Source organism: Nuphar pumila, chromosome 8, assembly GCF_984573655.1.
Source record: "Nuphar pumila chromosome 8, dmNupPumi1.hap1.1, whole genome shotgun sequence".
Taxonomy (NCBI): Eukaryota; Viridiplantae; Streptophyta; class Magnoliopsida; order Nymphaeales; family Nymphaeaceae; genus Nuphar; species Nuphar pumila.
The window spans coordinates 3,128,608-3,151,122 of NC_143256.1; the positions used below are offsets into that span (position 1 = coordinate 3,128,608).

General features: G+C 36.6%; 1 protein-coding gene across 2 annotated transcripts in view; it reads left to right on the forward strand.

Annotated features, from left to right (window-relative positions):
* GCP1 (glycoprotease 1) overlaps positions 1-17,174 on the forward strand; it is a 160,862-nt gene extending 143,688 nt beyond the window's left edge. For both annotated transcript variants that reach the window (XM_090015948.1, XM_090015949.1), the window contains exons 12-13: positions 15,063-15,151; positions 16,555-17,174. In XM_090015948.1, the coding sequence (XP_089872074.1) occupies positions 15,063-15,151; positions 16,555-16,689 (224 nt within the window). In that variant the 3' untranslated portion in view covers positions 16,690-17,174. The remainder of the gene's footprint in view (positions 1-15,062; positions 15,152-16,554) is intronic.
* The last annotated feature ends 5,341 nt before the right edge of the window (positions 17,175-22,515 follow it).

A 22,515-nucleotide genomic window follows, 5' to 3' on the forward strand; every position in this document is an offset into this window, starting at 1 on the left:
TCTTGAACGAAAACTTAAATGAAGAAGTATATATGGATCCTCCCCCTGGTTTGTCTATTGAAAAAGGCATGGTTCTTCGTCTTCAAAAAGCCCTATACGGGCTTAAACAAGCCCCTAAAGCATGGTATGATTGGTTCAGTGGTACAATATTAAAACTTGGATTTAAATCTTGTTACACTGACACTGCTCTTTTTGTGAGATCTACAGGTACCTCATTGACCATTCTTCTTTTGTATGTTGATGATATGATCATCACAGGGAATGATCAAAAGGAAATTAAAGATATTAAAATTTTACTTAAAAAGTCTTTTGATATGATTGATCTTGGTTTTTTGAGATACTTTTTAGGAATTGAAGTAGCCTACTCACCAAGATGATATATTTTATCTCAAAACAAGTTTGCAGCTGATATTGTTGAGCGTTCAGGAATCACAGACACAAAATATGCTGATACTCCTGAAGTAATAAATGCAAAAATGCGAGCTGAAGATGGAGTATTATTAGATGATCCAACCCCTTATCGACAACTTATTGGATCGTTGATGTACCTGTCCATTACAAGGTCAGATATTGCGCATGCTGTACATTCTGCAAGTCAATTTCAACATGCGCCCACAACCGTCCACATGAGTGCAGTATTAAGAATAGTTCGATATATCAAGACAACTATATCTAAAGGACTATTCTTATCCTCTTCCTCATCTTTAAGTCTTATTTCTTACACTGATTCTGACTGGGGAGAAGATCCCAATAACCGTCACTCAACTACTGGCTTTTGTGTGTTTTTAGGTGATTCTCTCATTTCTTGGCGATGCAAAAAACAACAGAAAGTGTCTTTATCCTCTACGGAAGCTGAGTACAGGGCAATGGCTACCACAACCACTGAAGTTGTGTGGATGAGAGCACTACTTTTCGATATGGGTGTTGATGTCTCAAAACCTTCAAAGCTATGCTGTGATAATAAAAGTGCCATATATATAGCCAGCAATCACACATTTCGCGAATGAACAAAACACATTGAGATGGATTGCCACTATGTTCGCGAAGAATATTTGAAGGGGACCATTACGTTGCCATATGTCTCTGAATTTCAGATTGCAAACTTCTTCACCAAAGCTCTTCCACTACCTCAATTTTTGTATCTTCTTAGCAAACTTTCGGTGATTTTCCCATAAGTTTGAGGAGTGTTAAAAATAAAATTGTATTCAAATACCCGATAAGGGTATTTTTGTCTTTTATCATATAGTACAGTTCACTAAGGACTGAAATGTAATTTAACATTGTAATAAATAAACTGCCATACAGTTCAAGCACAACAATCCAAATATGATTGTTGGGCAGCAGTCCAACTAGACGTTGGACTGCCACCCAACAGTCATAATAATGACTATTGGAAGGCAGTCCAAAGAGCTGGACTGCCTCCCATGTGTTGGAGTGAGGCTCTATAAATAGAGCCTCACTCCCTTGTTATTCTTCAATGCTTTAAGAAGCATTTGAGGGTTTTCTCTAGAGTTTTTTTCCCATCTTATAGGCTTGTATGCCTCTTGTGCTGTTTTGGTATTTTTATCTCTCTTGAGATTGTATTTGGTCCATTAGTGACCAAGTGAGTTTATTAAAGCCCTTTGTTGGCATTGTGTTTGTTTCACTATTGTTCCATTGTACCTTGTTTCATTATAGCCCCTTCGGGGTATTGATTCACCTGAACTGGGCAACTTACATCAGCCTCAACAAAAGCAAAACAGACTCTAAGCGCAACTGGACAATGTAAGTCGCAAGGGAACAATTTCATTCCTATAGAATATTCAAACATATCCATGTAAGAACTGAGCACATACCTTATCTAGTCCTAGGCATAGTTTGTGTTCAACCTTTTCATTCTTATGTGATTTCCTTGGCACGATTTCATACCTTTCAGAAGCAAATGATTTGATTCAGGCCTTCCATTTCTTCTTGCTTGAGCGTTGATAGGCTCGGATCTTTGGTATTTGGCCAATGGAAAAGATTACTTACTAGAACTAATAAGTTATTTTGCTTGTTAGGTTTTGTCTGAAATTGTTATTAGCTTGTTATAACTTATTTCTTAAATTGTTATTATGTTAGTTGCATCTTGTTGCTTCTCAGTTTTTACTTATTGAATTTTGATTCTTTGAATAAAAGTTAGCCTGTTACTAGTTTAGTTGGTTGTTAAATGTTAAATTAATTTATGTTGTTGCCTTGTTAGAATAATGGAATCAATTTATTTGAATTTATTATATATATATATATATATTGTAATACTCGTGTCGGTCCCTCCGTACCCATACCCTACTCGCACCCGTGCCCATACCCATGTGACATAGACCGATGCTGACAACATTGGGCCAAACACATGAGCCAATTATGAGAATTGTACTCACCAAGCCAGTTGTTTGATCCCATTCTCCTTTGCTAACAAAAATAAGCACTTCGCTGGAAAACACTGAGGGCCTTTTTGGAATCTTGGCATCCATGGTAGCTGCGGAAGGAAGTACGGAATCCACAAATCCAGTGGATTTGGTACTTCCCACCTGCTTGTTTGGGAGCACCATCAAAATTTCGGCAAGCACTGGGAGGATGTATGGGTGTGGATTTCATAGTTACCTCTTCATGTACCAGTTTCTAAACACATGAGAATATGGTATTTTCCCTTTTTGAGAGGTTATCAAAAAAACATAAAACAGAAAAACAACAGAAAATAGAAAACAAAAAAATAGATTTTCAAAAATGGAATATCAAAAAACATAAAACAGAAAAACAACAAAACATATAAAACAGAAAACAGAAAAAAATAGATTTTCAGAAATGGAATATAAAAAAAACATAAAACAGAAAAACAAAAAAAAATATAAAATTAAAAACAGAAAAACATAGATTTTCAGAAATGGAATATCAAAAAACATAAAACAGAAAAACAACAAAAAAATATCCAATTGCCGTGTAGTCCAGATCTTCCTCGTCGTCTGTCTCTCCCTCCACCAGCCCCCTAATTAACTCACCTCTTCCCCCCATTCAAACACCACGACCACCACCAGCAGCACCATAGCTCTTCTCCTGAAATTGTCCTGCTACTACAACCATATCCTTGAGAAAAGAAAAAAAGCAACGTAGACTAGTCATGTGAAATCAAGGCAACAAAATACCAGTAAGCTAATTTCCTATAATCCAAATATTATTATGAGAAAAATAGTAATGAAAGAAGAAATTCAAATGGCAAGAAATAGCTAGCACGTTCACAGGTACTATAGAGAAGGCCTTTATAGCAAGTAAAATCATTTTCGTGTCACCAATAAGAAAGACAAACACAAGAAAACATCTCAGTAAATAAAAAAAGTCACATTCTAATTGTCCCGGACCGAGCCTTCGGAATGGGGCATGTGCAGTGCAGAGCTCTACTGAGTGGAAAATACATCAAGTGTAGGAACATACGGTATGTGTTGCCTTGATCAGTGACGTGCGGTGGTAGCATGACATGCGATAGGCAACAATATTGTCGTTGGTGCAACGATGTGTGGCGGCACAGACATGAAGCGTTGTTTGGTTAAGCAGTGCTAACGGATTAAAGGATGTTGCCTTTGGGGATTTGGTTAAGGACCTCTCGACTTGGATGAGTTTCCCACGCATAGCGTTTGGACGCACGGGTGTGTGGGTTAGGGCTAATTCTCTCAGGAATCACCTTAGGTGATTCCAACCAAGTATGATGACTCGGGGTTAGGCGAGTGAATGCCTAGGAGCCAACAAATGAGTTTGGGTGGTGCTATTCTCTATGACATACAATCATCAACTGGTCTTCGGACTGGAGGTCGCAAGGCCTTGTCCCTTCTGTGGCGAGCTTATCCTTGGGTGTGTCCATGAAGTCGTGATACCCTCCATGACATGCGAGGCTAAGGCATCTGTGTGCTTGCTAGTCTGTATGGGACGACTATGCATGTAAGTGGCATGAACCAAATAGAATACACATTTCGAGATGCGTTTGATCAACTTTCGCTAGGCAGCTGTGCACGAGGTGGTGCGCAGGGCCAATGAATGAGAAGTGATTGTTACCATGCTTGTGAGACTCAATGAAGCAAACTATGTGATGTGGGCATCCATAGTAAAATACAAAATTGGGGAAAAAGAAAAGGTCTATGGGTCTTGGTAGACGGATCTGAGAAAGAACCATAGCTTGTGGTTGCAAAAAATAAAAATGGCAAATAAGTTGTACTTCAAGGAAAAGAAATGTGCAAAGTCGTTGCCGACTATGAAAAAAGATGAAAAGAGTGAAAAATAGATCATTCCAAAATCATGGGATCACTTATTAATAGTGTTGACATTCTACTGCTCTTTCTCTCCTTTGTGATGAATTAGTCCTCCTTGAGCCTAAGTAGCATTGTCTACTTGACATAGAGCTTCGTGAAAAGCAAGTCAAAACGAAACATTTCTATCATTTTGTAAATGGGTTGAAAGAGAATAGATTGAAGAAACCCTCCTTTATCAAAGAGGAAGAATCAATGCTTGCTATGTCAAGACTGGAAAATTATACAAAAACTTAGAAACCTTCTCACTGTGGAAGGATCTCAAATGACTATTGAAGAAACTATTTGACTATGAATAAAAGAAGAGTAAAAAGTTAATATGCCACTTCTGCAATGAGTCGGGTCACATCAAACTATTTTTCCCAAAGAAGAGATCGAAGAAATGAAAATAAAGTGGCCTCTATGTGGTCATTAAGCGAGAAGGATGGTGTAGATGAAGGTTCCAAAAATGTCTCATTTGCTCAACTCATGGAATTTCTTCAACCACTATTCAAAGGTCAATTTTTTTCTCTGGTGCGGCCGTTTCAACATGCATGGACCCCGGTAAGAACTCTTGGATTCTTGATTCCGGTGCCTCTTTTCATTACTTGTAATAAATCCATATCCAAATGTCTCATTAACTCCAATGATTCTTACGCTTCAACTGCCTACGGAACATCTTTGAAAATCAAAAGTTTTGCTACTTTGAAAAACTCTTCTAAAATTAATCAAAATTTCTGTATCCCAAACATTAGAGTAGTACCTAAACTTAAATATCTTATCGATTTCTCAAATTACCAACCATAGATGTAAGGTCACCTTTTCATCTAATGATTGCTTGGTACAAGATCTCCAATCCGAGTAGCCGATTGGGCGAGCCATAAAAGAGGGGTCCTCTACTACATGGACAATTTAGAACTATCTAATCAAATTTTTTGTAATTTTGTTGAAAAGAAAGATATTGAAAATCGACATAAGAGATTAGGATATCAAGTATGTCAAAAATGTATTTGTTTTTTTTTTTGAAAATTATAATGAATAGGATTTGATTTGTAAAGATTTTATTCTTTGAAAGATGAGATCTCTACCTTTTGGAACTAGCCAATTTGTATCTAAAGAACTATTTGAGTTAATACATTCAGATGTACGAGAATCAACCTCGGTTGTGTCTAAAGGAGAAGTTTCTTATTATGTAATATTTGTGGATGATTATAGTAGGCACACCTGGATTTATTTTCTTAGACTCAAATCTGTAGGTTTTTGATAATTAAAGTTTGCACAAAAAGAGATTTCAAAAGAAACCCTTATACAAAATTACAAAACATGCTCAGGAGCGAAAAAACAGAGAAAGAGTGGGATCTTGATATTATCACGTCATAACATCATCGCGCCATCGCGCCATCGCTTGCCACATCAACCTAATTATCACCTGTATCCCATTAAATAGGTCAGACTTATGAAAGCCTGGTAGGTGCATATATATAAAAAATCAGAATAAGACTGGCATATGCGTTATAACTTTCATGATGTGAAGTTTTAGAATAAGTAAAATGAGCATGGTAATATTGTTTCGATAATTAACTGAATTGAGGGTACGTACAGGATAAACGTAGAAACAACTGAGATTGTCTAAGGGTTTGTTATTCTATGTATTTTGGTACCTCAGACAACTAGATGAGTCCGCTTCCAAGGAGACGTCCTATGACAAAGAGAATTCTCCAGAGGCATAATTGGCAAGGAATGCATCCGAACTTGCAAAAACCAATGAGATTTACTGCTTAGGATAATATTTGGTAGCCCAGGAAATAAGGAGAGAGAGAGAGAGAGAGAGAGAGAGAGAGAGAGAGAGAGAGAGAGAGATTCACAATGGCTGGGGCGGCACTACAATGCTCGACCTCCAAAACCCTAAACATTATAAAGTAAAAACATATACATATTACAAGAATGCCATTAATGAGATCCTATTTAACATGTGTTTCATATAATATGCGTATGAATCTGGATCCAGATCCATACGCATATGCAAACTGTATTCTAACACCCTCCCTCAAGTTGTACGTGATTTTGGAGCATGTACAACTTGCTCTTCAATAGCCAAAATTGATGTCCTGTTAATCCCTTGGTAAACAAGTCTGCCACTTGATCTTCTGTTCGAACATGACGTAGTTCTATCTCCTTCATCTCGACTTTCTGCCGTATGAAATGTTGATCAATCTCAATGTACTTCGTTCTGCTATGCTGGATAGGATTACATGCAATGTTTATTGCGCTTTGATTGTCACATAAAAGAAATGATCGAATAATTCTCCCCAAGATCACTCAATAAGTGTCTAATCCATGTGGCTTTTGCTGTGCCTGCAGCCATCGATCTGTATTCAGCCTCTGTACTCGATCGTGCCATTGCCTTTTGTTTTCTGTTGCTCCAGGACACTAAATTGTGCCCAATATAAACACAATATCTGTAAAATTGTCTACGAAGAGACAATACTCATACAAACACAAATACTTTATAAAAGAAGTGCACGAAAGCACTCTCACAACACTTGAACAAAATACGCAAAAAGCGTATAAATAATAAACATGCAATAATGCATGTATTTCATAAATAAAAGCAAATGCTTGAGTCTCTCAAGCTTGTTATACAACAAGGGGGAACACCCCTATTTATACAAGAAAGGAGAGGTGCAAGGGGGCTCCCCAAAGGAGTCGTTGGGGAGCTCCCAACGGTCACAATTGTGACCGTTGGGGTTCCCCAACGACTCTATTGGGGAGACCCCTAATGCACCTTTTTGTAAATACAAAAAGGAGAAATAAAAATAAAAGAAATTTAAAAATAAAGGAAAAATTACAGCATATTCCAAATGGAATATGCGCAAAATGTAAAAGGACTAAAATACCCTTTTCGGGTAAAAAGGGAAAAATGTATAAATATATATACTTATATATAGAGATACGTATACATATGTTATATGTATACGTATCTCTATGTATATAAGTATATATATTTATACTTACAATAATGTCTTTGAGTATACATTTTAACACCCCCCCTCAAACTTACGGTGTGATAACCGCAAGTTTGTCAAGAAGGAAATGAAATCTAGGCGAACAAAGAGCTTTTGTGAAGATGTCCGCAAGTTGATACTCAGACGTCACGTATGGTAGATCAATGACCTTCTTCAAGTATTCTTCCCTGACATAATGGCAGTCCATCTCTATATGCTTTGTTCGCTCGTGAAATGTGTGGTTCTTGGCAATATAGATTGCACTTTTATTGTCACAACAAAGCTTTGTTGGTTCTTTGACAACTACTCCCATATCTTTCAAAAGACGTCGAATCCATACTATTTCCATGGTGGTAGATGCCATGGCTCTGTATTCGGCTTCAGTGGATGATAAGGAGACCTTCTGTTGCTTTTTACATCGCCATGAGATCAAAGATTCTCCTAAGAAAATACAAAAACCAGTGGTGGAGTGACGGTTACTAGGGTCACCTCCCCAATCTGAGTCAGTATAAGCAAGCAATTTTAATTCAGAAGAAGAGGATAGGAATACTCCCTTATTCACCGTTCCCTTCAAATATCTAATGATGCGAAGCACAACACTCATATGAACGGTTGTAGGAGCATGCTGAAACTGGCTGGCGATGTGTATAGCATGTGACAAATCGGGTCGAGTAATGCTGAGATACATTAAAGAACCTACCAACTGTCTGTAAGGAGTAGGATCGATTAGAGGAACACTGTCGTCAATCTTCATTTTTGCTCCCACAACTTCAGGGGTTTCGCATACTTTGTCATCAGAAATTCCTGATCTGTCAATAATCTCATAAGCAAGCTTAGACTGAGATAAAAAATAACCACGTTGCGAATAGACAACCTCAATTCCAAGAAAATATGTCAGAAATCCCAAGTCTGACATCTCAAATTTTGAAGTCAAGACGGACTTAATACCCTTGACTCCTTGAACATCATCACCTGTAATTAACATGTCATCAACATATAGTAATAATATTACAATCCCTTAGATTTTCTAGTAAATAGAGCAGTGTCAGTATAACAGGAGGAGAAACCATTTTCCAGCATTACACTGGTAAATCTGTCATACCAGGCTTTGGGGGCCTGTTTCAAACCATAAAGGGCCTTTCGAAGACGAAGGACTTTATCTTTAGGGATCTCCATGCCTGGTGGAGCATCCATATACACTTCTTCATTAAGATCACCATTTAAAAAGGCATTTTTCACATCCATTTGAAAGACATTCCAATTTTTAATAGATGCAATAGTGATAAGACATCTAACTGTAACCATTCGGGCTACAGGAGCAAAAGTTTCTTCATAATCAATTCCATACTCTTGCCCATACCCTTTTGCAACTAAGCGAGCCTTATACCTTTCAAGGGATCCATCGCTCTTAGTTTTAACTTTAAAAACCCATCGACAGCCTATAGTTTTCTTTCCAATGGGTAGAGTTTGGAAATCCCAAGTTTCAGCCCTTTTAAGAGCATTAAGTTCATTCTGCATAGCTTCTTGCCATTCTATACATTTTTTTGCTTCTTCAAAATTTCTTGGTTCAAAATAAGAGTGAATGGCACTAAGACAAGCCCTATATCGGGGTGAGAAGGAATCAAAGGAGACAAAACGAGTGGGAGGTCTCCTATTCCTCTCCGATCTTCGGTGATCGAGACAGGAACAAGTTCATTATATTGATCAATAGCACTTCTAAAGGTGTCTTGGTTTCTACGAGAGTATGTTATAGGATCACTTGCAATCCTGCACTAGATGTATCATCATTACTAGACAATAAGTCAAAAAGGAAGGAATAATCAAAATTTTCTTGTTGAGAAACAATTTTTTCAAATCCACTTTCATTTTCCCAAAAAGTTACATTTCTAGAGACATATAACTTATCTTCTCGAAGATCATAGCATCGAAATCCCTTTTGAGTTTCAGAATATCCAAGAAAAGCGCAGGGAATAGCCTTGGGAGAGAGTTTGTCATTCTTATCCGTAAGTATGAAACACTTACACCCGAAGACTCGTAACCTATTATAATTCGGTTCGAGTTTATATAAAATCTCAAAAGGGGATATTTTCCCTAATATTCTAGAAGGCAAGCGATTTATCAGATAAACAGAAGCAAGAGATGCTTCAGCCCAAAAATTTTTAGGGATGTTTTGGGAAATAAGAAGGGTTCTAGTGGTCTCAATGATATGCCTATGTTTTCTTTCGGCCAACCCATTCTGTTGAGGGGTTTTAGGACAAGATCTTTGGTGAATGATTCCTTGATCTTCAAGATATATTTTAAATTGGTTGGAGAGATATTCTCCTCCAGAATCGCTTCTAAAAATCTTTATGTTACTATTAAATTGATTCTTGATCATTGAATGAAAGGTTCTAAAGCACGAAAAGACTTCATGTTTGAATTTAAGAAAAAAGATCCATGAATATCTAGAGAAATCATCCACAAAAATAACATAATAAGAAAAGTCTCCTTTTGAGACTACAGGTGCGGGTCCCCAAACATCGGAATGAACAATTTCAAAGGGTTTTGATGAGGACATAGTTCTTTGCTCAAAAGGTAAACTTTGCATTTTTTCGAGAATACAGTCATTACAAGAAAAAGAACTTTTACATAGATCCTTTGCAAAATGTAAATAAGATAACTTAGTGATATTAGGATGACCAAGTCTTTTGTGCCACACATTTATATCTTTGTTTCGGGCAACATTACAAAAAGATTTTGGAACTTGAAGAGATTCCATATAGTATAAATCACCTTTTCTAAAGCCTTCCCCAATCAATTTCCCGGACAGGCGATCCTGTATTAAACATTTATCACATGAAAATTTAATATCACAACCATGGTCCGAGAGTTGAGAAACAGAGAGAAGATTTAAGTTAAGTTTAGGTATAAATCTAATTTTAGGAATAAAAAAATCTTGAGTTTCAAAATTACCTATTCCTTTAATTTCAAGAGAGGTTCCATTCGCAGTGGAAACAAAGGATGGAGAAACATTTTTTGAATAATCGGAAAGTGAAAACATGTTTGGGGACATATGAAAAGATGCACCTGAGTCCAAAAGCCAAGAGACTTTACCTGGAATGGAAGAAGTAGACACGGCGGCACCGGATGTAGCTCCCTTGAGAAGAGGTTGAAGGGCTTCCATTATTTGGTTCAACGAGAGTGACCCACTTGATGATGCCTCTTCCTTTTGTGGTGCACCGGTGGTGGCCATAGCGAGAAGCTTCTTCCATTTAGGACATACGGGCTTGATATGCCCCGGTTCTTTACAAAAATGACATATAGTCTTGCTATAGCCCCTCTTTCCTCTTTGTCCACCATCTCTTCCTTGATTTTGGAATTTAAAATGAGGAGGATGATAGGTCTTTACATTATTTCCGGGTCTTGATACGGCATTAACCTCATTGTTTTCTTCATGATTACAAGGAACCATAAGAACACTTGATCCTTGTTTACATAAACTCATGCGAGTCTCCTCACCACTTAATTTGGTGAGAACATCTTCAAGAGAGGGAGGAGAAAAAGATGATAGAAGTGATGACCTTATTTGCTCAAATTTCGGTCTCAACCGGGCACTATAGTAATCCCTAATGCTCATATCACCTTGCTTGGTAGCTCTTACCTTTTCTTGTAGAAAAAAATGCCTAGCAAGGTCTCTTTGGGTGTACATGCCTTTCATAAAAAACCATGCTTCATTAGCCTTTTTGAATTTTGCAAGGTTTGCACAAATCTTCAACTCGACATTATTCATGAACCATGCTAAGATTTTAGCATGTTCACTTTCCCAATCTTCCATTTTAGAAGAATAATCAAGAATAGCCTTTTCCTTTTCTTCTTCATTCAAAGCTTTTTCCTCATTTCCTTCAAATTTAGTTAACTTCAATTGTGGTTCCGGAATGGTTCCACATACGTAACCCCAAAGCTTTTTACCTTTGAGATTATTCTCCATAGCGGCGGCCCACATGCGGTAATTGGTCCCATCCAATTTGAATGAGAGATCGATTTTTGCATCTTTGTTGGCCATTTAGAAAAACAAATTAATAAGACAAGAGAGAGGAGAGGTATTACTTGTCAAGGTAGAATCTGATGAAGCCTTCTTAACCTTGCTCTGATACCATGAAATAAAGTGCCTAATGAAAAGGGCAAAGTCTTCAAGCGAGAGCACGGAAGCACGCACATACACAAGAGGCCACAAAGGGGCAAAATAAACCACAAAAGTGGTCAAGCAAAAAAAGAGGTAAAAAAATATTCTTCACTTCATAGAATGCTTCACAAGAAGCTTTTTGGAAATACATGGGGTTGTGCCCCTTATTTATACACAGCAAGGGACCCAAGGAGGGGCTCCCATAGAGTCGTTGGAAATATGACCGTTGGAGGGGTCCAACGACTCTATGTGGACCCCTCTCAAATGATAAAAAAGAAAAACTAAAAAATAAAAAAGGAAAAAGAATAAATGTAAAAGAAAGAAAAGAAAAAACATATCAATGATATGCGTGTACAGGTGAAATGACAAAAATACCCCTATCGGGTTTTACAAAATAAATATATATATATATATATATATATATATATATATATTTATATATATAGATAGACACGTAGACATATATATCATATATATGTATATGTGTCATAATCTATATATATAGATATATATATATATACATCATATTTTAACATATAGTGGTTTACTTCTCGGCCACGATTTTAGGGAGATTCATCCACTTTGCCTGGGGTGGTGTTGTTGACTTAGCTGTAGTTATTGATATACCAAGCAAGTGGCGTCAATGGTTGAGGATTTTCATCGATGTCCCGACATTAGGTGAGGATTCCAAATATTTCGATGGAAGGTGAGGATTCCTGATATCGGTCGAAGAACAAGTTTGAAACCCAGTAATAAAATACAATTTGTGTGTTAAGCTACAACTGCAAACCTAATTTGAAATTTGAGAATGTTGTGCCCGTTTTGAGTATCCACAGGTTCAAGGAAAAGTGAAAATTAAAATTGTTTGCATTTAATAGGGACATGCATGCAAAAACAACTCTGATAAATAACTTAATAAGTTATTCATGTATGTGCATTGAATCATGCATATTTACTGTTGTGCATTAGTTCATGCATTCATACTTATTCTATTTCACATGAAATTTGTTATTTCATGATACTTATTTAAATGCATAAATGGTAAGTTGATTATGAAAATTGTTGTGATATTCCTCTAAAATTATGCATGGATTTGGTTTATACTATTTTATTTATTTTTAATTTTTATAGAAATTCGTACAATGGACTTTGGTTCTTACGCATTTTCAAAAACTGTTTTACAGGTCTGGGTGCTCAGTGATGGGATGACCTGGAGGATTGCGAGCCTTGCGTGACATGTTCTGGGTTCTTGACAAAGTGACTCATTATGTCATAGACGATTTTCTGTCTTGATTACTTGACATTTATTCATGACTTAATAAAGTTTATTATTCCTGGTTGATTCAATGCACTATCTGTTAGTGGTTTGATATATTAAATCTGTTAGACCCCGGGTCCTTGAGTTTGTTTACGCAATTGTTTTAAAAGATTAGTTGTGGCCGTTACAATGATATCGACGCATATGAAGTATATGCCTATTATTAGATGCATAAGCAATAAGATCAATTAAATCTAAACACAAGTATATTTTAGTTACATGAACAGTGAAAATCGATAATATGCATATTCAAATACAAAAATAAGAAAAAATGGCATATATGAAATTCAGACGCATGCTTTATGCATATTTTTAGGTTAGATACAACAACAACAACAACTACACCTTCATCCCAAAACAATTGGGGTCGGCGATATGAACCAACAAAGAAAATCATTCTGGGTCTTCCACATGAATCCTTCTCCAATCATTTCTATCCAATGCCATGTCCTCGGTGAGGTTCAAAGCATTCATATCCTTTCCTATCATCTCCATCCAAGTCTTCCTAGGCCTATCCCAACCTTTTTTAACTAATATATTTTTCCATTTCTCCATCCTTCTAACTGGAGCATATTTTTAGATTAGATGCACAAGGAAAAATCGATCACCATAAAGAAATAAACCTATATATATTATATAAAATCGACGTTATATATATATATATACATACATATTTTAAAGTCAGATTTCCCCTTTCCCCTCTAATACTTATGATCAAATCGATTTATACGTATTCCTGTCCTATAAGAAATTAGAGAAAATCCCGTACCTTGATTCGTAGCGTGAAAAAGATATAAAATTGATGGATGCTTCAAAAATATATATTTTTCTTTCTTTTCTCATTTTTTTTCTCTTTCTCTCTCCACACGATTTTTGCTCTCTTATTTCTCTCTCTATCTCACTCTCTTTCTCTCTATACCACTCTCTCTCTCTAGAATAGAGAATTCTAGAGAGAGGGTGATCCTAGCCCCTTTTTATATTGTTTATTTTAGTTTAGAAGGGGGGTGAGGTCCCCTCTAGAGCCCTTTTAATTGGGTAGAGTTCTACTACACATAGAACTTTACTCTATCTTATCTTTTTATTTTTATCTTTATTATTTAATTTAATATCCTAAAAGAATATTCTAGAGGATGACGCCCTCCTCTGGAAGGCTTTATGGGGTAGAGTTCTACCCCAAGTAGGACTCTACCTCATGCTTAATTTACTTAAAAGTTGATTTTAAAGTTTTAAAATGACCATGGTTAGATTTTTTTATCTAGATTTGGATTCAAGATCCAAATCCATATCCAAATCCACATGGATCCATCTTGGACCAGATTCTAGTCAATATGGATCCTAGACTAGGTTCAAATTCATACTAACTTGGATCAAACGGAGCAGATCAAGTCCGATCCAATCCAGAAAAATATCAAAAATAGAGGTCGGTCATTTTTGAAAAATGCATTTTTTGGGCAAACCATAATCCGATTTCGGAAAAACAGGTCGCCAACGTGATCTATATTCCGAGGCAGATCTAACGGTGGTCGTACCTGAATTTAACCTAATTTTTGCTCAAATTTAAAGGTTAAAAACCAAAAATTTCACAACTTATAATTAACTCATTTAGGTCATGTCAATGGGCTCTGGGCCATGCCCAGACCCTGCTGACGTTACCTTTAAATAATTATTTTCCCACGATTTTATCAATTTAAATATAATATATAATTTAAAAATTACATTTTTGCCTTTTAAAAATCCTGGAAAAATATGAGATATTACAATGAATCAGAGTTAGGAATCATTAAACCTGTGAACATTGGCAGATGGTTAATGTTGACATTATAACAATAGCATGATGATGAACCATATGGACCAGTTTATACTCTATTCCTAATATAACCTAAACTTGGTCCTCCTGATAGATGTTTCTTTTTTTTTATGAAGCTTATAGATGTCAAATTGTAACCAGATTGATGCAGGGAAGAAGAGTCCAAATTCATAAGTAGCTTGACTTGGGTTATTTTGTTGATATTGGCATGGTTTTTTATTGTCTTTTGGATCAGTGACTTCCTTTGCTTTGCATAATCACGTTTTATGTTTGCTTTAGTTGGTTTTCACACTGTGCTTTTTGATTCCCTAGACATTAGTTGTTAAGAGCAGCAGTTACATATATTTCCCATGTTGACACATATAAATCATCATACAAATGTTTACTTCAGTTTGAAAGAACATTGAACTAGTTAGTTTGTTGTCGTTGATAATCTTGCCTCATTACTGATGCTAAAATTGGAAAAGTTGAAATTGACCAGGTGTAATGGTTGCTTGGGCTGGGATCGAGCACTTTCGTTTGGGGCGATTTGACCCCCCGCCTCCTGTAAATGAACCTGAAGATGCGACAGTTTGTACTTATTTCCCTCAAGAGCTTTAATTTCATGTTTATTAATTAAATTTTCTATGAACTTCACCAAGGCTTACATGATATGATCTCAGCTTTTACCATGTTTTTGCTTTATTACAAGCCTCTGAGCACAGCAGTTGATTGGCGCTGGCATATAAGTGCATAGATGTTATTAATGTCTAGAAACTATTCTGCCTTGATCAATTTTCTTCTTTATTGAGTTAAATATTTTCTTTGTTGGTTCATATCGCCGACCCCAATTGTTTTGGGATGAAGGCGTAGTTGTTGTTGTTTTGAGTTAAATATTTTATGAAAGCTTTTTATACCCATGGCCTTTTCCAGAAGCCTTTCAATGAATGATATGCTAATTTGTGATTGTTCTCTTAATTTTGGTGCTTAAACTTTTTGTTAGGATATAGTGGGGTTTATCAATTTAGGATAACAGTTTGACTAAAACATTTAAAAATCTTTAGCCTTAGATGGTTTCAATTGGCCATTCTTTTAATAACTTTGGGCCAAATCATATTGTAGTTAAAATCTTTGGTTCTTAAATCCTTTCAAGAAATCGGGATTTGATTTGTGAAATCTAGTTTTCCATAGACTAGATTGAATAATTTTGAAATATGCTAGTCATTGTGGAAGTTAGATCTGGTGAAAGTTGGGTTATTACAAAATCTGATTTGTCAGAGTGTACATGTATTCTGGAATATCTGCTTTTATGAGGTAATTGCTTACACCAAATTCATGTTCACTACTCATATTTAAGTTAAATTGATGCATAAAAAGTTCATGAAAAAGAAAAAGAAAGTGAAGGTTGCCAGTCACTCGTGCCGCTGTGTTGTTCCAGTTACACCAAGAGTAACCAAGGGTTGATTTAATCAGTCGTTAACTAACACCATGATACAGAATTCAACAATGGATTCTTTTCACATATTATGGATCAAAGTAATATCAGCATCGAACTGTTGGATGTCTTGTCTGCATTGTAGGAATGATCAATGCTGAACTGATCTAGCAAGGCGATTTAGGAAGATAGAGATAAGCCATGTGTTGGATATTTTGGATCTCCAATGCATGGATCTCATTTTCACTAAGTCTGCCATCTCCCTTTGCATACTATAGGCATCTGGATCACAAAAATATGTCCCGTCATTGCTTTCTAAGCTGTCCACCAGATGAGGAAGTTATGATTAATGGACCTTAGAGAATGACCTAGGCTCCAAAGATGGTCAAACTTGTACTTGGGCAACTAAGCAGCTAGGTACTTGTCTAGTTTCGCATTCCTAAAGTGGCTGTGCTCAGACTTGTACACTTTTAATCAAAACTTCCTATTACTTCTTTCATTTCCCTATACCAAGTTTTTAGCTGACCATTAAGCTCGCCTTTTTTTATTGTTGGAGCAGCTTGATCTACGACCAAGATGGCCTCTGGGAGAGGAATATGCAGATGGAAGAAGCACAGCTCGGTCACTGAGAAGAGTGAGAATGCATCCATCACTCACATCCATCATCAACTCTTCTATGCAGCAAGAATTGTAAAGACTTAAATATACAGCATCATGGTTTAAGGTTTTTGAGCTTTATGCCTGGATCACATGTTCTTGTTTTTAGATGACATGTTCGCCTCTCAAAAAACAGTTAGAAAAGATGACTTAAAAGGTGCAGCAGGTATCAAATTCTGTGACAATTCATATTTCATATTTCAGCCACACTTGCAGATTAGTAATTCAGGGGCTGTCATGCCTACAGGTCTTGTAGTAAAGTCTTTTATCATTTTAGAACAAAGCTGTATATCTTCTTGAACAATATTAAAAGAAAAGCATGTCATGAAAATAGAGTTGTTACCTTCATAGATAAGCCGTCTCAATTGGGCAAACATTGAGTAGTTTAGTTCAGCAGATGTGGAGAAAGTCTTCATGGATTTCTGAGCGTGGATCTATATATAGTAAATATTTTATGTTGTTTATTTAGAATTGGCTGAATTTCATTATACTGGTGTTATTGAAGATTAATGAACAATTTACAATTTTTGAGCTCCCATCATGATGGCATTTTCTATGGAGTCCAATTGAAACTTCTAAACTGAGTTAATTTGCTGCTCAGTATGTTGAATATGCCAATCTGTCACCTATAGGCATTTAATTCTCTGCAGGGAAAGGACACACTGTTTTGTCTCTAATCTAATTTCTTTTTCGTGAATAGCACTCTCCTGGCATGTTGCAAGATGCTGAATGCTGATGAAACGAGTAAAGGTCTATCACTTGTGAATGGGTGCAATGGAGCAAACAATGACATTTTTCGTTAAGGATCAAGAGTGCAAGAGACATAAGATTGCCTAGTTCCATCAACAGGACTTGCTTTGGATCATAATGGTCAAATTGAACCATGCAAGTTCCTGATGAATTTTCATCTGGGCAAGGTTCATAATTAAAAGTTGGGTTACAGTTAAAATGATACTCCCAAAACCTAAGGATTTTGAGACCCTGGACGCATACATGTGATGTGCGTTTAGGAATCCCAACAGAGATGGGGTGGTTGTTTCCGTGGCAATGCAGATGGTTACCAACGGTGATCTCAACAGTAGCCTTCCATAAAACACTCTTGGTCATTGTTCGTGAAAGTTCTTGCCATTACTTCCTTCGAAAGAGCCTTGTGACACCTTGTATTAATTTTTGAAAATACACGACAGATATGAACTAGTAAGATCACTCAACTAGTAGCAATTTCTATATGCACGGGACCATGGTGAATGTTACTCTTGCGTGGCAGTGTGAAAATTGTGGGGTCCATGCTGCTTTCTGTGTAAGTGCACAAATTCAAGCTTCTGTTCAGGCCTGATTGGTCATATTTTAGCACCTGGTTCATCAGGTCGTTAGTTATTTCTCATCAAACACCGATTTTAGTGATTATTGTGGCCGTCAAATGTGACATTAACAAAACCCCAAGCTTTGACGTGTTCATCTCTCTCTCTCTCTCTCTCTGCTGAAACATGTTGCAGAACAAATCCCAGAATATATACCTAGTCGTCTAGGTCCATCATTATCATTGGCCAATGGATTGTACAAGTGTGAGGTCCGATCAAGTACAACTACTACGGTCAACCTATGCTTATCGCAAAACAAAGTGGCAGTATGTCAACGGACTGGTGTCTTAACTGCAAGACAAGTAAAGAAGCAATTCTACCTAGTGACCCGCATATTCGAGAGGAGTTTTTGAATACAGCTCATAAGATCATGTACACCATCAACATTGTTAATACGTACAAGGATATACAAAGGAAGTAAGTATTCAAACAACTTTAAATAATTTGTACCTATGTAGTAAAAGTTGAGTTCATACCTATACTTGTTTAACTTTTCAGTTATTGGTGGACTGATACAAAGACAAAAGTAATTGAATACGTTTCTAGATGTGCCAGCAGATCAAGATAAAACACTAGAGACCTGACTGATTGATGTAATAAATTGAAATCCTTCAATGAAAGTGAGAATAAATTATGGTGGGCTTACCCAAGACTCGTAGGGCTAAGGATGCTATATGGATAATAATGAATTGACTCACAAAGGCAGCTCATTTCCTCTTCATTAGGTTCAGTCAGACCTTAGAGAGCCTAGTGAATTTATACGTGAAAGAGAGTGCGGCTACATGGTGTGCCATTATCAATCATATCAGACAAGAATTTAAGGTTTACATTCAAGTTTTGATGTCAATTGCACAAAGCCTTAGTTACGCAGTTGAAGTTTATCATGACCTTTCACCCTCAAATAGACAGACAGTCAGAGCGGACAATCCAGACATTAGAGGATATGTTGAAAACATATGTCATAAATTGGAAAGGCGAGTGTGACAAACATGTTGTTTTTCCAATATAGGGATGGCGCCTTAAAGACATTGTATGAATGATCATGTCGATCACCAGTCTATTGGGACAAGGTGGATGCGAGGTCAGTTGAGTCACCAATAGTGATTGAGCACTACACTGAGCAGGTGCAAAAAATATGAGACAAACTACTGGTAGCTCAAAGTACGCACAAGAGCTACGTGTACTGATGACAATGAGAGCTCATATTCAAGGTGAGAGACTTTCTGGAGAGGATAGGTGCAACAACTTACCAGGTAGCATTGCCACTTCAGTATGCTCAGATCATGATGTGTTTCATGTGTCTATATTAAGAAAGTATGTACCAGACCCATCTCATATGATTCAGTATAAGGACGCATAAACCCGATCTTCCTATTACGGCAATCCATACAATCATAATGCTCCTATAGCCAATCCATCCCTAGGATGACATCATACCCAATCATATCTAAAATGATTAGGTTGGCAGGTAGGTTCTGCCCAATAATACTGACCTCTATCTCAAGTAAATTTTTTTTAGCAATAGACCTATCACTCAATGGCGTTATGAACTCAAGTACATAACCCAAAACTATAGGAGGTAGGACTAATATACAAGCAAACCGTGTAGAAACATAAGAATGGGTCATTTTTGAATCAAAGAGGATCCTAGCACTAAAACCTGCAATAGAGAGAATACCTTCGATGACATCTATGTCCTGCTCCAGTTGGTCTGTTGAAGTGGCATAGACACGACCGATAGTCTTCTTCTGACCCTGTTGCTGGTGTAGTTGATGTTGTTGCTAAGGCTGACCCCTAGCTGACTGATCTCCTCTGTCTGGCTTCCTCTATGGGCACTCTCGGTAGAATTGTCCCTTTTGCCCGCAATTCAGACAAGCACCTGTTTCCATCGTGCATGGTTTGCTAGGATGGAACCAATGGCACCAATGACATGGTGTCCTCTAGTTCTGCTGTTGTTGTGGCCTCACGCCCTTCTTGGCAGGTGGTGCAGACTGCTGCATGCCAAATTTCCTCTTTTGGGCAAATGTCCTATGGCCATCAAACTTATGCTGCAGTTGTTTTCCATGGAACTTATGAGTCTGTACCCAATCATCATTAAGCAAAGTGGCCACCTCAATGGCCCCGCTCAGCGTCGTAGGTCTACTCGTGTAGACATTAGTCCTAAGGGATGACTTCAATCCTTGAGCAAACTTTATAGCCCGACCCGCCTCCTCAGTGTACAGATTGGGGCAATAATGCTCCAACCAATGGAAACTCGTGATGTAGTCCTTGAGACTACTCGTCTGCTGCAGGTCTAGAAGCTACTACATCTTCTTGTTCTTGGTGTACTTTGATAAGTATGCCTCATTGAAAACCATAAGAAACAGAGCCCAAGTGATCGGTCCACCCTGAAAATGGATTACGTGTATGGTCTCCCACCACCTCTCTGTGTACTCTTTTAGCTTGTAAGTCCCGAAACTGATTTGGCGATCCTCCAGAACTTGAAAGATTTGCTTGATCTCTTACACCCAATTCTTAGAGAAATTTGGATCCCACTTTCCCGTGAAAGTCGACAGATCAATGTCCATGAACTTCTTGTAGGTGGTACCACCACCAACTACCGACATGGGTTGTCTATCTTGAGCAACCTACTATAGGTTGTTGCCCATGGCATGCATCGTACATGCCTGCTACTAGACAACCCAACAAGTTTTTTCAGCATATCTATTATGTCATTGCATCTTGACTGCCAAGCCATCTATGTGGAAAATAACAAAAGAAACAAATGAGTTTATACTAAACTCTCTATATAGTGTTCCTAGCATATTTTTAAGTTCACACATCACACCACAATTTCAAGCAACAATAATATCAAAAGAAATTACAATTAAGTTGTATCACACTTACAATGATGAATGAATGCTCGACAGGTCAAGAGCTACAACTCCTTTAACTTACGCTCTGATATCAAGACTATAATGCCCTTTTTTTTAAACAAAAAATTTTAGGATTTTTTTTTAAATCCCTTTGCAAAATTTTTTAAGAACATAATGTAAACTCTTTTTAGATTCAGTTCAAGTCATGGGCGAGTTACAGTTACCAACACACACTTGTAAGACTAGAATAATTGAATCAAACAATTAATTTAGTTGCAATAAATCAAATACTAGTTTTATAAATATCAATGTTTACAAGACTAAAAGAAAATAATAAAGTAAATAAAATAATTTAATTCATCTAACAACCTAAAGCAATATGACCCTCTTAATGCCACCTCGAGCCTCCTATCATCACCCTCTAGCTTATTCGTTACCTTAAATATTTACATGTAGAGGCATTATCCACAACCCTAGTAGGAAAACACCCTACACATAGTGTAAAACCTGAGATTCTTCCTTGATGATTAAAGTAAATAATTGACAAATTATTGGTGTATTCATGACTATCATTGTGAATTCTTGATTTTCTTGATTTTGATTAATTATGAATCTTTGTCTCAAGTTATGAAGATTATTTTAAAAATAATTAAAAAAGATAAAATATATAAACTAAACAAGAAAGTGAATGATTTATATATTTGTATATTATGGATTTTAGATTTGGATATAATCTTATTTGATTAGACCCATAGCGTCGAACACTTTGAACAATATTATTATTTTTTCGACAAAAATTTTCGCTGATCAATGACTCACTTATTAGATCAAAGTTGACCTTGACGTTCCTCATTTTAAGGGCATCAAAATTGACTATCTATACGCCCAAATTGGTGTTGATTTAAGTGTTTTATCATCGACCGAAGTTTATGCCTAATTGTAGGTCAAAAATTAACATTTTTTGACATTAACTAAATTTTCTTGCTGATCCATATGCGTATGAATAAATCTAACACCATCACGATGATCTACGTTTTGAAGGCTAGTAAATTGACTATTTAAACATTAAGTTCTGATGAGACTTTGGTTTTGTAGGGCTCTTAAAAGGTTAACATGTCATTAGAGCCCAAGCCAGTGTAAGAGGTCCCCACTTTTCTTTTCTAGTTTAAGTAATTTCAAAATCTAATTAATTAGGACCATAATTTATTTACTTGTTTTATTAATAAATAAAATTAATACATATTAACCTTTTATATTAGAGATAAGACTCTTACCTACGCTCATCTATAAATAGAGGTCCTTATGAGGAGGATTAATAAAGTTAGTTCTCTCTCCCTCTCCTATTCTCGTTAGAGTTCTCTAATCTCTCTTTCTCTTCCATCTTTTTCTTTATTTTTTCTTCTTTCTTGGAGCTTTTGCAGCAAACATTGAAGATCCTCTAAGGTTTTAAGATAGAAGACGAAGGCCGATCTACGTTTGAGAACCCAATTAAGGTAGGTACATCAATCGCATAGACACCGATTTTTCTAAATGCATGAAATATGAGTGGGACAATTTTCAGATCTAAACCAATAATGGATTAGACCTTGAAATACCACTCTAAGGTTGTTTTTTAATCTAGAAAATATGTTTTTATGGATCTATGTG